We start from the raw sequence: 17,260 nt of genomic DNA, 5'->3' as shown, positions 1-17,260 counted from the left end.
CATCTCAGTGAGTCGTGGTGAGAACACGGTACAGGTGTGCTAAGGCAAGCGTGAGGCGACGCAAAAACGGCTCAGACAATTCGTCAAGCAGTTGGCGTGCGCGGTGTGGAAAGCAGTGGAGATTGGCGTGCGGCGTGTGGGCACTGCGTGGTGCGACGTGGAGCGGCTTGAGCTTGTGGTGGCGGCGCGGTTTTGCGGCGGTGGGCGACGGCGGTGGCGAGCCGCAAGCGCGGGCGGCGCGGAGCGGCGTGCGGGCGGAGTCGCACGGAGGTGGCGCGGTGTGCGGCGGTGGCGTGAGCGCACGGTGGCGGCGCGGACTAGCGGTGGCGGCGGCGTGGAATGGCAGAGAGTCGGCGGCGCGGGCAACGGTGGCGCATGGATGAGGAGTCGGGCTAAAACAATGAGGAAGAGAGGCCGGTGTCCGCGGGCAAGAAACATATGACATGTGGGCCCCCGCGATTTTCTTTAACCCCGGTCGATTGGATTCTTAGGTTTTGAACGCCGGTTGATTGCGTCGGTTCAGTTTACCTGAGACTCCAGCAAATCTGCATCTGAACACCTGTTGAACCGATGATGTGAAGTTTGAACTTGCTGGTTGAACACTGAAATCATCGGTTGATTGCTAGGTCAGAACTATGTTATGTTCACCGGTTGTTCCGATGCTGTGACATTTGCATACGCCGGTTGAACGCCTAGATTTGACTGAGCCGAGACAGAACTTAGTAACGCCGGTTAAACCGATGGTGAAGATCCATTAAACGTCGGTTTAACCGGTGAACCCGAAAAACCTTCACTCAGCTCACTCTTCTATGCCGAGTCCAATAAACTTATAAAATTCAATTAAACTCAAGTTAATGAACTTGCATAGGCGACTTTACCCCTCAAAATATTTAGGATAGCATACAAGTCTAATAGTTTTTCTTTTCAAACACAAGGAAAAGCCGCGAAGCGAGACAAAACGCCAAATAAAATGTATGAGCCAAGTCATAGGAATATTGAAGATAGAGAGCTTCAAACTCATCACGACATGACTCACTAGGCAATAATGCACCTAACACTTTGTTCTATTCACTTCTCATGAATTGAGATCTTGCATATGAAACAAGTATCATTTTCATCAAGTGATCTCCTTTGTGACCCTTACGCATGCAATGATGGTGCAAGCTATAACCTCATGCGAGAGAAGGGTAAACATGAAGTGCACATCTATATGACAAGAAATGCATAAAAAGAATTTAAGTTCTACTTGTCAAGTTTGAACCCATGGGAAGCTTCTTCATGATGAGCCTTTCTACAAGCCTAGAGGAAAACAAGTGAACCACCACCTCTGGCTAAACTCATGCTCATCACTATCTTACCATGGTTAGACAAGTGTCCTATAAATATGTATGCATTTTATATGGCATAGCAACTTTATATGATGTTTGCCGCATCTAAAACATTTAGCTCATTTCTTAGTCTAACAAAGGTACTCTCGTCTAAAGGTTTTGTGAAAATATCCGCCAATTCCTCCTCGGATCTCACACCTTGAAGAGATATGTCTCCTTTAGCTTCGTGATCACGCAAGAAGTGATGGTGAATATCAATGTGCTTTGTGCGAGAGTGTTGAACCGGATTTTTGGCAATTTTTACGGCACTTTCATTGTCACAAAGGAGTGGAATCCTATTTAGTTTCACACCAAAGTCCAAAAGGGTTTGCTTCATATATAGGATTTGGGCACAACATGCACCGGCCGCTATATATTCCGCTTCCGCGGTGGACAAAGCCACGGAATTTTGCTTCTTACTTGACCAAGAAACTAGAGAACGCCCAAGTAAGTGGCAACCCCCGGAGGTACTCTTGCGATCCACACGGCTTCCGGCAAAATCCGAGTCCGAATATCCCAAGAGATCTAAGTTAGCGCCCTTGGGGTACCACAACCCTATGCTTTGGGTGTGCTTGAGATACTGATGGATCCTATTCACAGCCGAGAGGTGTGATTCCTTTGGGTTTGCTTGAAAGCGGGCACACACGCACACACTAAACATTATATCGGGCCTAGATGCGGTAAGGTAAAGCAAAGACCCTATCATTGAACGATAGAGGGATTGATCAACCGGTTTACCGTCCACATCCAAGTCGAGATGCCCATTGGTTGCCATGGGTGTCTTGATCGGCTTGCATTCATCCATCTTGAACTTCTTCAAGATATCTTTAGTATATTTTTTTGATAGATGAATATCCCTTCCTTCAATTGTTTGACTTGAAAACCAAGGAAGAAGGTCAATTCGCCGATCATGGACATCTCGAATTCCCTAGACATCATGGTAGCAAACTCATGGCTTAGTAAATCATTAGTTGAGCCAAAGATAATATCGTCAACATAAATTTGACAAATGAAAAGATCCCCGTTGAAGTCTTTTGTGAACAATGTGGTGTCCACCCTCCCGATCTTGAAGCCTTGCATGATTAGGAAGTCACGAAACCTCTCATACCAAGCCCTTGGAACTTGTTTGAGCCCATAGAGTGCTTTGTGCAACCTATAAACATGCTTAGGATTCCTCGGATCTTCAAACCCGGGAGGTTGCTCAACATAAACAAGTTCGTTAATAAAGCCATTTAAGAATGCACTTTTCACATCCATTTGATATAATTTGATATTATGATGAGAAGAGTAAGCAAGAAGGATGCGGATAGCTTCAAGTCTTGCAACCGGAGCAAAAGTTTCACCAAAAACCGAACCTTCGACTTGAGAAAACCCTTTTGCCACAAGTTTTGCTTTATTGCGTACCACCACCCCATGTTCATCTTGCTTGTTTCGGAAGACCCACTTAGTGCCGATGATGTTCTTGTTTTTCGGAGGAGCTTCGAGGACCCAAACTTCATTGCGGGTGAAGTTGTTCAATTCTTCTTGCATGGCCATCACCCAATCCGAGTCCCCAAGCGCTTCCTCTATGCTAGTGGGTTCAATACAAGAAACAAACGAGTAATGTTCGCAAAATGAAGCATGCTTAGAACGAGTTCTTACTCCCTTGTAAGGACTACTAATGATTTGATTAATTGGATGATCCTTAGAGATACGACCATGCTTCACTAGCGTTACATGTGTGGATGTTTGTTGAGGTGGATCATGGATGACTTGTGCTTGTGGTGGAATATTTTGCTCTTCTTGTTCTTGCACTTGGGGTGTTGGCGTTGGAACACTTTCTTGATATTGTAGATCATCTTTTTCTTTATCTTCATCCACTTGGGGTGCCATGGAGGTGCTTGGTGTAGACGAGGAAGGTCCTCCCCCTTGATCATTGCCTTCATGTACCTCTTCCGGCTTGATATCCCCAATGAACATCTTCTTCAAAGCTTCTTCAATCTCCTCATCACCTACATTGTCATAGCCAATAACCTCCTCTTGGGAGCCATTAGATTCATCAAACTCCACATTACATGTTTCTTCAACTAACCCGGAAGTTTGATTGAATACTCTATATGCTTTGGAGTTTGATGCATAACGAAGAAAGAATCCTTCATCACATCTACTCTCAAACTTACCGAGCCTTTTCTTCTTATAAATGAAGCATTTGCAACCAAATAATCGAAAGTAGGAGATATTTGGTTTCTTCCCGGTGATGAGTTCATATGGCGTTTTCTTGAGGAGTCGGTGGACATACACCTGGTTGGATGCATGGCAAGCCGTATTGATTGCTTCCACCCAAAACCTCTCAGACGTACCATAATCATCCAACATTGCTCTTGCTAGAGTGATCAGTGTTTTGTTATTTCTTTCCACCACTCCATTTTGTTGAGGCGTGTAGGTGGCGGAAAACTCATGCTTGATACCCTCTTCATCGCACCATTCTTCAATCTTCATATTCTTGAACTCGGTGCCGTTGTCACTCCGGATCTTCACAATTGGAGAGTTGGACTCCCTTTGAGCTCTTCTTGCAAAATTCTTAAAGACTTCCGGAGTTTCACTCTTATCGCCTAGAAACATGACCCAAGTGTAATGTGAAAAATCATTAACGATTACTAGGCAATAGAGGTTACCACCAACGCTCTTGTATGTGGTTGGACCAAAGAGATCCATGTGAAGAGCATGAGCGGCTTGGAGGTAGACAACATCGTCTTGATGGGATGATGTGTTGCAACTTGCTTTCCGGCTTGACATGCACTACATAGTTTGTTCTTGTCAAAGGTGACATCCTTCAAGCCGGTGATCATCCCTCTCTTGTGGGTTTTCATGAGGTTGCTCATGCCAATATGAGCAATTCTTCTATGCCAAAGCCACCCAAGAGACGACTTGGTGAAGAGGCATGTCATGGGGCTTGTTTGCTTTGAAGAGAAATCCACCAAGTAAATGTTGACATGCCTAAACCCCGTGAATACCAAAGACTTATCTTCTTCAAAGATTACTACAACACCATTCTTGTCAAAGGTACACGTTAGTCCAAGATCACATAATTGAGCAATTGAAATAAGATTAAAACTAAGTGATTCTACAAATAAGACATTAGAAATGGATAAATCTTTAAATATTGCTATTCTACCCAAACCTAAAACTTTCCCCTTGAGTTATCACCATAGGTGACATGTTCATGATCGCCGGGGTCTTCAAGAGAGGTGAAAATGCTATAATTGCCGGTCATGTGTTGAGAGCAACCGCTATCAAGTACCCAATGTTTTCCACCGGCTTTATAGTTCACCTACACAAATGAGAATCATTTTTGAGTTTTTGGAACTCAAACGAGCTTTGGGCCTTGCACATGTGTGACAAGAGCTTTGGGGACCCAAAATTGCTTGGGAAGATTCTTCTTTACTTCCTTTGTGACCTTACCAATGAATTTGGCATTCACCTTGCCCTTTACCTTACTCAAAAGAAAATGGTTATTTTGATGCATAGATGAGTAATTTTTAGGTTAAGTTGGGAGAGGACGTGATGGCAAGGGACACTCCCTAGTGTGGTGCCCGGTGACTTGGTAATGTTGACAATATGATCCAACTTTTTTAATGAAGCTAGTCTTGATCTCCGGAGAAGGAGGATTGCCTTTGTTTGGCTCCGGAAATGAACCAAGACCTTTCTTGCCATAGTCACGAGCATTGTTGAAGAGAATTTCTTTGTGGATGTATTCTCCTCGTGAGAGCTTCTCCACACTACTCTTGAGGCTTGCCACTTGATCCATCAATTCTTTTTCCCTAGAGGGAGAAAGCTTGGGCAAAACATTAGTAGCATTTGCATCAATGAGAAGGTCATCACATGAAGTAGAAGCATTGACCTTTTCAACATTTTCATTGATAGAGTTCTCAAGACTCGGATCAATTGCTTCATAGGCAAATTCAAGCTCTTGATATTTGTGAGCCAACTCCCTATGCTCTTGCTTGAGTTTCTTGTGGCTCTCTTCAACTTGCTTAGCAAGTGCAAGTGACTCATTGTGCTCTTTAAGCAAGTCATTGTACTTGCCAAGCAAATCGGAGTGATCTAACTCTAGCTTGGCATGAGTGCTCTCAAGGTGGTTGACCTTGCCCTTTTCCCTCTTGATGACGGATGTATACTCATTGATGAGGTTAGCAAATTTATTTGGATCACGCTCATCATCACTATCACTATCACTATCCTCCTCACATACCTTTATGTTACCTTTTGCCTTGAGGCACATAAGAAGTGGAGGTAGCAATGGTTCTCCATTTGTGAGAGCAATGGTGACGATGTCTTCGGCATCACTTGATTCTTCACTTGATAAGACATCGGTCACCCATTCTTGTTTTTCCACCAAGAAGCTTCTCTTGGTGTTGCCTTTCTTCTTTGGGAAGAGCTTGGTCTTCTTCTCATGGCTCTTCTTCTTCCCATATTTCTTGTTCTTGATCTTCATCTCATCTTCTTCATCATCGCTTGAATCATGGCGATGCTTGTTCTTGCTTTCTTTCTTTCTTTTGTCCGGCTTGGGGCAATTTAGAGAGATGTGACCCTTTTCTCCACAATTGTATCAAGTTTTGCTCTTGGAATCTCCCCTTGGCCGGAACATCTTTCTTTTAGGGTCAAAATTGTAACCCATCTTGTTGATCTTGTCGGTCAAACGTGTGAACTTTCTCATCATGAGGGCAAGTTCTCCATCATCATCTTCATCATCGGATGTGCTTTCTTGATGATGATCTTCTTCATCGCTTGGGCTTGATTCTTGCTTGATCATCTTGGACTTGCGGTGCTTGTTGACCTTGATCAAGAATACCCATTTCATGAGCGCGAATTTTGCCCACAAGCTCTCCCACTTCCATCGTATCAAGATTCTCCTTTTGAAGCATAGCATTGATGATGTTGTACTTGGGCTTCGGAAGGAGCATGAGTATCTTGCGGTTGATGGAGCCACTGTCAATTTTAGATATTTCAAGCGCATTAATGTCCTTGACAATGACATTCAAGCGAGAATACATATCATTGCAATTTTCACGAGCTAGCATTTTAAAAGAATCAAACTTAGCTCTAAACAAGTGATATTTTTGCTCACAAACTTTGGTGGAGCCTTCATGAATTTCAATGAGCTCCTTCCAAATATCACTTGCCAAGTCCATGCCATTAACTCTAACAAAGACTTTCTCACTAATGGCCTCGAAAATTGCATTTATAGCCTTGGCATTCCACTTGAGTTGTTCCGAGGTGGGAGTTCCGGTGAACCCGGTCTTTGTTGCTAACCACACTTCGGGGGCAATCACATCAAGGTATGCGGCCATGCGAACTTTCCAATAAGCAAAGTTCTTGCCCTCGAAGTGAGGAGGCGAACCACCCATCTTAGCCATAGCTCTAGGCGGCAAAGCCTAATGATCCAAATGAGCAACGAGGCTCTGATACCAATTGTAAGGATCGATGGACCAAGAGGGGGTGAAGTGGGCCTTTTTCAAATTTCTAAAACAAAATAAAGCAACCTTAACATATGCAATACTAGTAAGGCTCAATTCACCAACCAGCTAACTAAGCAACCTACACAAACTATAAAGGATACAACAAAATATAAAGCTAAGCAAGGTAGAGCTAAGTTATGATCTCTAGGGTCAAGCACATGAATAAATTGCATGAAAGTAAGTGTTTGAATGTAAAGAGTTGGCAAGAGACGACCGGATTTTTTCCTGTGGTGTCGATGTGTTGGCACACACCCCTAATCCACGTTGTGACACTCACTAAGAGTCTTGTCACCTCCCAAGTCACCAAGACGAGGGTGCTCACTAAGAGTCTCCGTTCATCATCCCGGCGTGGTGGAACTCAAGCCACGTACAATCTTCTTCGGGCTCCCACAATCAACTTGGCAAGCTCCGCAAGAAGCACCTCAATCACCAAGATCGCCTAGGTGATGCCAATCACCAAGAGTAACAAGTTAGGGCCTTCACTTGAGCAAGAACCGATCACCAAGAATGGATGCACACAAGCTTCTCCCTACTCAAGTCCTTAGCCTTGCTTCTTGGATGATTGAATGATCAAATGAGTGGAATGTGAAGCTCAAGGTGGCTCTCAACAAAAGAATGAGTGTATGAGTGTTGCCTGGTGTCAAGAGTTTAGTAAAATGACCCATTGGAGGGGTATATATAGGCAGCTCACGTGGATAGAGCCGTTGGAGAAAAGCTGCCAGAAAAGTACGCAACGCCGGTTAATCTGACGGCCCTCCAAAAGTCATCGTCGGTTTAACCGATGAATGTAAACTGCCCTTTTGAAAAACTAGCCGTTACTGCTCTGGCAATTTAACCGACGTATCATCGGTTTAACCGGTGAATGTAGCTGTCCCATGATTAAATGAAAAACCAACTCTCTGGACAACTACACCGATGTTAGCTCAAATCCATCGTCGGTTTAACCGGTGAGTATAAGCTCAGAAACACCTGGAAAACCAATGTTCTGGACAACTGCACCGACGTTAATTTCAAATATCGTCGGTTTAACCGGTGTACTCAGTGTCCATGCTTCAGTGACATCGTTTAACCGACGTATAGAAACTTGAAGACGTCGGTTAAACCGGTGATAAGACTTTTTCCTGATTTTGTCTGTTTTGATTTGAGTCTTGAATGAAATCCATCTTTGCTTGAGATATGAGTTGAGTAGCACTTGTTTGAGCTCCCAAGAACCTGAGTGACCAATGTGTGCATCCATTTTTTGATTGACCATGTCCATGCTCAAGTTACTTCGCCTTAACCCCTCTTAATAGTGCGACCTCTATAAAACTATAAAACTATAAAATTTATACTAACCTAAGTGTCCTTCTCAACCTTGCGACACTTAGGACTAGAAAGATCATTAGTCTTGTTATATACTTGAGTTGAATACCGAGATCGACTTTTTGAATAATGAAATTTAGGGGCCTCTTTAACATATGATCCAATGACCGATAAGATTTCATTAAGCTGCACAAACTCATTAGTCATAATAATGGTTGTCATTAATCACCGAAACATACCTTGAGGGCCTAGATGTTTTCAATAAGAAAATTAGCAGTCCACCAAAGGGTCCTTATCGAATATAACTAATAAATATATAAGTGCAAGAATTAAAATATAGAAAACAATTAGTAGTTAGTTTGTGTAATGATTAAGAATCACTAAATAAATAGTTTAGGTCAAATGCAAATAATAAATCCTAAATTTGAATTATAAACGGGACTACAAGTTCTCAAACATTTCATGTTCAATTAATTAATAAATAGCTAAATTTAGAATTTCAATTAATAAACTTAGTAGTTAATTTGTATATGAATTTTAAACAAAGTGTTAAAAGAAGCCATCACATTCGCCAAGATGATTTAAAAATTTTGATATTAACTAAAAAAAGAAATAATTGATGAGTTAGCCACGAAGAACCTTAGCCGAATAGTAGCATATTCTACATAATTGGAAGATAGAAAAGTTGCTAATAAGAAGTGATTTTGATATGGAGAATGATGAGCGGATAAGAGTCTCTAAACATGAAAAACACATAGATAACTAGCCTAACAAAATTAGAAGCATAACGATGACTGCATGGTGGTGCATCCATATCATAGCCACGACATAATATTAGCTCTATCACCAAGTTGATGATTGCTCTAACATGGATTGCATTGTCTCTATTACCAAAGCATGACGATCATCACTAGCGACACCAAAAAAAACTGAGATGGTGATGTTTTGCTACGTAATATTGTCATTTGATGATGACCGAGAGCTAAAAATATTTATAAGAGAAGAAGGCATGATAGATGATACAACCATTATGGAGCGATGATGCGAGATGTAGAACAAAGCAACTTGAAAATTGATGTTTGAGATGCACGCCCGTTGATAGCAAGCCAAATGTAGTGTTCAAAAGTAATAGCGTGCACCATCAGTGATGCATCTTCGGTTACCATAGTATAGCGGGCAAAGGTTCTTGGAATCATTATGGAGATAACCATACCTAAGATAATATGAGAGCATGCATTACGAGGCTATATCAACGGGTGATTGGAGGATAATGAAAAGAAAGTATATTATATTTTTATTGGTATCTAGATTAAACCACTTACCTAAATCTTCTTCTACAAATTTTGGAGTAATTTATTTATCATGCACCATAACTAGAACATTCAAGAAAAATCGTACATCACAAGTATTTTTTAAAAGTAATATTGATGTCAAAATAAAATATATAAATATTTAGTTACTTCAGTAAATACCCAAAAGATGTATTTCTATATAAAGCATTTATTTTTTCTAAATTATAATCCAAAAACACACCACAAAATATAATAAAAAAATAAAGATATACCTGTGTGTCTGGACCATGATCATTAGAACAAGACAATCACAAGGATACAACTAAACAAAACTATTTGCATTCAACTTTTCTAATGTAAGAAAATCTAAAAGTTTAAAGAAAAAACTAGATACCCGCGCAAATTGCGCGGGGCACCTTGCTAGTTAATCATAAGGAAGTGCGAGGGCATAAATAGACCTCTTTTGCTTGTGCCTGTCAGAATACTAACGCTAGAGTTATGAGTTTTCGTCTGTTGACAAAATGGATTTGTCTGTTCAAACTTAATAGATGTGATAGCCTGCAAGAAGTAAATACATGGATCAGTAGTGTCGATGTAGATGGGTCCCAATTCTGGAAAGGTTGCATTCTGTATAGAATTAAGTATAATAACCAATGATTGCTTTGGTGATTATTAGTAATGGGCAAAAAAAACAAGGTTTTGGGAGGACATCTGGATAATCAATTTCTCCTGAAGATTTGTTTTCATAGATTGTTTAGGATCTGCTATCCACAAATTGCCACAGTGAATCAAGTCCTGCTTTAGGAAAAACTTATGATTACTCCGATGCTCAGCCCTGTTTAGTTCCCAAAAAAATTTCTACAGTATCCGTCACATCGAATATTCAGACACATGCATGGAACATTAAATGTAGTTGAAAAAAATAATCAATTATACATTCTAACTAATTAGTACGAGATGAATCTTTTAAGCCTAATTAGTCTATGATTGAATATTATTTGTCAAATAACAACGAAAGTGCTACAGTGTCAAAATCCAAACATTTTCGCAAACTAAACAGGTCCTCAATTTAATTTCAACTTTAAGCTGAGAACGTTGTGGAAAAAACAGTGCAGACAAATCTAAAACAGAAAACCTTTACCCAAAAATGGATCCGAGGGTTGATGCTCCGAATCTTTCTCGGAAGATTTCTGTAGAGCCCATGCGCTCGACTGTGTCCTCCCATCCTACTCGTTTCTTGATCTGAACAAGCGTCTGCCTGCAGACCACATGATATCTGTACTGTGCCTCTTTATCTGGCTCTACTTACAGTTGCCTTCTGTATCTACCACCATGACATTTAAGAATGCCAGAGCACATGTTTATCTGACCGACACCTCTATTCCAAAGAGAATCCCAGGTTCTCTATACTCGTGTTTTTAGTAAACCTTACTCTATTTTAACGGCACCAAGAGTCCAAGACATAGAAACATTGTATTAGATTCAACATTGACTATTTTCTTCATTAAAAAATTGGAGTATAAGTTGCATTGTAGAACACAGGTAAAATGGATACTCGTTAGCGCTTGGAACATGGAAAGCGGGATAGGCTTTGAAGTTGAACCCATGTCCTTTGGCCTGGCATAAAGGGTACCAGACTAAATTATTCTGTACTATCATCCTTTTTTTACATAACCTTACTAGGGTTCTTGATCTGGCTTGAAACATATACTAGCTCGTGCCTGCTACTCGCTGCACTGATTAAAGTCGATTGGAAACTTGGTCATATAGAAATTGTCAGTCATTACAAACACGACTTGAATGAATCCATGTGAAATGTTTTGAAACTTGACAACCTAACTAATCACAGAGTACCATTTTGATCTTGTTAGGGAGCATTTACAATTGCTTCAATATGCAGTACTACTTTGTGTAATGCTGAAGCCAGCAAAATCATTGTGACGATACAGTGCAGCAATGTGCGCCGTACTCTCGGTGCCTTTAGTGTTCCAACCATTTCTTCGCCTGTTTTCAAAAGCAGCCAAATAAATCCTGAACAATCAGTTATGTTTCACTCGGCATCTTTCCCATGCCGCTTTGCTCACATTACATGTATGTATACCTGTACCCAAATTAGCTTCGGCTCCAAAACGTAGGATACCAGTTCCTCTCATCTTTTAAATACGTACAATATAACACCAAGAGCTGGGAGAGAAATGCCTATTCCTGCTACCACCCAAAACAACCAGCTTTGTCCTCTAGCCCTCGTTGGACCCAAGCTCTGGATCCACAACATAGCCTCGTAGGGAGGGCGTCTTGCCGAAGGTGGAGCTCGGGGCTTTGTTCTGCATCCTTTTCCTGGCGATGTTGCCACGGATCCATGGCAGCACGTCCTCGTTTACCTTGATCATGAGGAAGAACAGGCTGCGGTAGATGAAGATCATGCTGAAGATAACCGACAGGTCAATCCACTTGGACCTGTCCACGTTGATCTCGAAGATGTACTTCAGGATAAAGTCCCCAGGGATCTTGGGTTGATCTGGGTACTGGTTGTCAAATATGAGGCCTTTCATGTCGTTTTGGCATTGGCCCTGTTAAATGTATAGAGTTTAGTGTTAAGTTTCATGAGTCTAGCGTGTATTGTATTTTCTCAGCTTCTGTGTGGAACCAAATTTACCTGCAGTGCCCAGTAATGGAAGCTGAGGTACTGCATGGGGTATCTCCAAAATGGCTTTGGGATGTCGTACGGAAGTCTGAAGTATCCAGACACCAGCATAAATATTCCCTGTCCAAGGAAAATTGTGAGAAAAAATTCTTGATAAGCCCCGAAGATGGAACTGTCTATAGGAAGTAAATTGATGTTTGTGTGTGGTGGTATCAAACTTTCAACATAACTGAAACATTACATTACCAATAATATATCTTCTGCAGTAATAGCTAAAGTAACTTAAATTTTTTGCCATTGATGGTAACTAAAAGTTCGCATGTAATATTTCTCATGCTGTCCTGAAATTTCTGAACTTGTATTGGTCCATATGTAGTGAAGCTCCAAATAATACTGGTCAGCACTGGTTATACGACAAGCTTGATGACTTTGGATCAGCACATGTTAAAGTCCTTTGATGTATAATGGCCCTAGAAAACTGTACCAACTTTAGAGGTTCTCTAATTCATGAATTCATCTTAAATGTCACATGGTTGTATATGTCAACTTATGCCATAATTAAAGTGCAGACCTAACAGCTGAACTGAACAAGCTATCAGCTTCTGTGTTTTTCCTTTTGCATTTGTTCAAGGTGATTTGATCCTGTCCACTCTATGGATATTCGAATAAAATTGGTTGCAGTCACAAGTTTTTTCTTTATAATCACATCCATAACAACATATCCTAATACATAACCCAAGCAAAAATAGGTTATAAGGGCACAGAAAATGACATGAGAAACAGGTAAAAATGTCATACCTGAATTCCAGCTCCTATGATGATACCCATGAGAAAATTGGGAATTACACTGGCAATGACCATCATTAAGCTCTCGACCACGGTGACACTGGCGTATAAGTTCAAGACGAAGAAGATATAGTGTTCGAAACCGGGATGGAGGCGAACCATAAAGTAGCATATGGTTCCCGACAAAAAGCATATCAGAATCAGGAACGGTGTTGCTGAGATGGTGTTGCTGATGACAAATGCCGCAACACCATAGTGCCCATTCAGCCGTTCCCGCTGGAAAACCTATATAAATAAAGCAAGGGAAGGTGAGGACAATTCATACAGCATTTTCTAACTTGCAGATAAAATAGTAGCGTCTGAATTTCACCTTCATTTCTTCGACAAATGAAGGGAATCCTCCGATGGACATAAATGTAACGAACCCAAAGACGAATGCAGAACAAGCAGCCCGGGCCTGCAGAGACAAGGTAGTGAATGCATTAAAATCATTCATATCCTTCATGACTGCTCATGTGACTACATATTGTACATTCATATCAGCCCAGCCCAGAAGTTCATAACTGATTTCTTTTCTTTATTCTTACCAGGATGGATGTGTATTTGGTGCCGACGTCCAGGTATATTGTGCCGATGCAGACGGTCACGAGGAGATAGATGAGAAGCCTGAGCCAGTAATACCCAAAGTCCCGTGACATGTTGATGAACGAGCGCTTGGTCAGGGTGCAAGCCTGCATCAGGAAGCTGGCCTGGCTGCCACCTGAATCCAGCACGGTTCCTTTCTGCAACGAACAAGATGGTTATTTCCTGCCCCCAGATGCGATATTGATTATGGACAAGAGAAACAGGTACAGCATATCAATGTTTGCTCTTGATGACTCAGAGCACGTACTATTCGTGAGATATCATTGACTCTCTCCCTTGCGGCGTAGTAGTACTGGGACCTGCTGTATGATGCAATCAACTTCCTGATGGCCTCTGATGTGGTCATCCTATCCAGTGGGTCGTCGGACCTCTCAATCTTTTCATGAACGCCAAAAGTTAGATCATTTATTTACAGCAGCGAACAAGGCATCAAGGTTGATTTGAACGTTTTATTATTGGATTTGTCTATAGATCAGTTAGCTTCTTACCCTTGCTTTCATTGATCCTTTGAGGGTGGCCTTCACCTTGTCAAAGTCGGAGTTGACGCACCTCAGGAAATGGTCCGACGGATTCCTCAGAGGCGGGCAAGGGAAACCGGCTGAAGCGAAGAACTGCAGCCGAGCAAGGAGTCAGTCGTCCGATCACGCTGTTGTGCCGTGTCTAATTACAGCAGTGTGGAGGCATGGCATCCTGGTGCCAACTGCTAGCAGTGATGGAGAGTGGGGAGAAAAAAAGTCATAACTACCTCACATGCTTGCGATGCTTGGCCGAAGTAGACGGTTTTGCCACTTGACAGCAGGAAGAGCATGTCGAAGAGCTCGAACACCTCGCTGCTGGGCTGGTGGATGGATGCAATCACCGTCCGGCCGTCCCTGGCCAGGCCCCGCAGCGTCTGCGTCACGAAGAACGCCGACGAGCTGCACATGCACACAATCGGAGCGCGGTTAATTTGAATTCTTCTTCCCCGGTAACATTCAGGAGTAGTGATCTGGCAGGCAAAGAAGGTACCTGTCGAGGCCGCTGGTGGGCTCGTCGAGGAAGAGGAGGCGCGGTCGCATGAGGAGCTCGAGCGCGATGCTGACGCGGCGCTTCTCGCCGCCGCTGACCCCGCGGAGGTGCCAGTTGCCGATGACGGTGTCGGCGCAGTCCTGGAGCCCCATCTCGATGATGGTGCCCTCCACCAGCGCGCGCTTGTCCTCCCGCGGCATCTTGTCCGGCAGCCGCAGCAGCGCCGAGTAGCCGATCGTCTCCCGCACCGTCAGCGTCCCGATCAGGTTGTCGTCCTGCGTCACGTACGCCTGCACACCATCTCCCATCATCAGCCCCGCACCAAACTACTAAAACACAAAAATTAATCCAGCTTCTAACTAAGAAATCAGCGGTGATTAACCGCCACATGGCATCAGATAAATTAACCAGCTTCTTTCCCCACCGCCGCAACCGAACGGCCCCGTATCACCATAAATTCGGAGCAGGATCGGAGAGCAAGCCCAGCTGTCTGAATTTATGCCGTGTAGGTGACTTCAGTCTCACTCCCAATTTTTTTCCCTCTCAGAATTAATCCACGAGAAGATGGCAGTGCAAAAATTTCAGAAACGGCGAGTACGGTCTGAGTTTGAATGAGTTGGCAGTGGTGGCGCCATGGAGCCGCTGGGCCGGGGCGAATTGAATCCACGGCACCTAACTGCATTACAGGCCAGATCGGACGGTCTGGTACGCGTAGGCGTAGCCGCGCCCTTTCGCCATCGGGGACGGATGCGAAAATAAACGGCCCGAATCGGCCGGATTGGACGTTTATAAGTCGCTCATAATACCTTGCCGGCTAGCCGATCTCTCCCGGCCTTGGCCGACATGAAATGAGCTGTTTGCCCCTACCTGCTAGAGTGGCACCACTCCTGCACTAGTAGTAGCTAGTCAAGTGTAGTTCAACACAGAAAGCACTACTCCTAGTGAATATGTGAACAGCTAGCCACGTAGGATTATCTTCTTGATTTTTTGGGGAAACCTATTTATGGTTTTTAATTTACCAGTATTATGCATGCACACCATGCGTATTACCAGATCCTGGTCCCCTTCAGATAGTTCAGAAACGATTTGCATGTTGCGAGATGCCAGTTTATATGGGTGTGAAAGATTCGAACTTCCACGGTCCAAAGATGATCCTATCTAGGAAAACCTTAACGGTATTACTAGCTGCTATATATGGACGATCTCAAGTTCTGAACTGAAGTGGTAGTAGGGAATATCTGGTTGCTCAAAAATAGAAGGGTGATTTTTCTGCTTCATTTTTGGATGGGAGTACTACCGCATCGAGCTTAGCCGACTCAAAAATGAACCGGAAAGGAAGGGAAGCAGAAGGGGGATGCAGATAAAATGGGCGGCACGTCAGTTCGGAGCGTACCGCGGCGCCGAAGGAGAGCTTGGTCTTGCGGCCGTTGAGGAGCACGTTGCCGGAGAGGAAGGCGTTGGTGGCGAGGCGGCCGGCGAGGGCGTCGAGGAGCGTAGACTTGCCGGAGCCCGAGGGCCCCATGAGCGCGGTGAGCGAGCCGGGCTCGGCGTAGCCGGTGAGCGAGTCCAGCACCGTCTGCGTCTTGCCGGGGCCCAGCGCCACGGTGACGCAGAGGTCCTTCCAGGTGAGCCTGGCCGACACGTCCGCGATGAGCGCGGCGGGGCCGGCGCCCGGCGGGAGCGCCTTGCTGTCCCGCCACAGCGTCTCGCTGAGCGGGCTGAGCCCCACCACCATGGCGGCGCCGCCCGCCGCCGCCGACGCGTTGGCCTGCAGCTCCACCATGGCCTGCCCGGCCGCCGCGGTCCGCCGCGTCGCGCCGCCGTCGCCGCCCTGCGGGTCTCCTCCTCCTCCGCCCGGCCTCATGGCTGGCTGCGGGCTCAAGGATCGGAGAGACTGCTTGGAGGGAGGGCTGGGAGGTCAGGAAGAGAGGATGCTAGGCAGCGTCTGGAGAGACCGTCCCGGTCGATGCGGTGGAGGGGCAGCTAGCGCGGCAGGAGTTATAAAAGCATGCATGCACAATAAAGAGGGGGGGAGTTAATGGATGGATGGATCAATCAGAGAGCAGCTAGCAATGGAGGCAAGAGAGGGCGAGCCACTGTGAGGTATGGATGGAAATTTGTCGGGTCGACCGTAGTTGATCCGATCCAAAAAAAAATAGGGATAATGGGTTATAGGGCCGATTCTAAATTCCAAAATGGGTCAATAGGGCCGGTATCTATTGACCCGATGGGTATTATGGGTCGACTCACTTGTCATATTAATATTTTTTCATTTAATTTATTGATTTTCTTCATTCTTTTGAATAAATACAACTAGTCATAATTTGTTAGATTCTATATACTTCAAAATATGTTAGATTCTATATACTTCAAAATATGTTAGATTTTATATACTTCAAAATATAATGAGGAATATTATACGTTGGAAGTGAAAATGGATAAAATTGAAATCATGGACCGCTAGTAAATATATTTAATTTGATGCATTGCTAACAATCTTAACATATTATTGTGATATATATTAATCTTGAATCTTATCTTTTCTAAAAATGTTCATAGTATTCATTGTTTATGATTATAGAAAAATATTTGAGTCGGCCCATAATAACCAATGGGCCATTAAAACCATAACATCTAGGAAAAATGGGTCGACCCATGACCCCTGGAATTGGCCTTGAGGCCATGGGGCCGGGTCCAAGGCCAGGGCCGGGTCGGCCC

At 43.6% G+C, this 17,260-nt stretch overlaps 1 protein-coding gene across 1 annotated transcript; it reads right to left on the bottom strand.

Moving 5' to 3' along the window:
* Positions 1-11,408: 11,408 nt before the first annotated feature.
* On the bottom strand, positions 11,409-16,639 carry LOC120642387 (ABC transporter G family member 11-like). The gene is made up of 10 exons (XM_039918894.1): positions 15,936-16,639; positions 14,543-14,832; positions 14,280-14,451; positions 14,023-14,145; positions 13,782-13,910; positions 13,477-13,671; positions 13,260-13,346; positions 12,902-13,174; positions 12,116-12,223; positions 11,409-12,029 (listed from the first exon to the last, which is right to left on the bottom strand). The coding sequence occupies exons 1-10, from the start codon at positions 16,404-16,406 to the stop codon at positions 11,697-11,699; spliced, it is 2,181 nt and encodes a 726-aa protein (XP_039774828.1). The 5' UTR covers positions 16,407-16,639; the 3' UTR covers positions 11,409-11,696.
* Between the last annotated feature and the right edge of the window lie 621 nt (positions 16,640-17,260).

The sequence above is a fragment of the Panicum virgatum genome, chromosome 7K (genome assembly GCF_016808335.1).
Source record: "Panicum virgatum strain AP13 chromosome 7K, P.virgatum_v5, whole genome shotgun sequence".
In the NCBI taxonomy this organism is placed as follows: Eukaryota; Viridiplantae; Streptophyta; class Magnoliopsida; order Poales; family Poaceae; genus Panicum; species Panicum virgatum.
This window is presented reverse-complemented; position numbering and strand designations above follow the sequence as displayed.

Excerpts from the sequence above, each read along its gene's own strand:
- LOC120642387 (XM_039918894.1), bottom strand. The coding sequence starts at position 16,406 with ATGAGGCCGGGCGGAGGAGGAGGAGACCCGCAGGGCGGCGACGGCGGC. Across the intron at positions 14,146-14,279 it reads AAGCATCGCAAGCATGTGAG|TTCTTCGCTTCAGCCGGTTT; the intron begins GTAGTTATGACT and ends GCTCGGCTGCAG. Across the intron at positions 13,175-13,259 it reads CATTTGTCGAAGAAATGAAG|GTTTTCCAGCGGGAACGGCT; the intron begins GTGAAATTCAGA and ends TTATTTATATAG.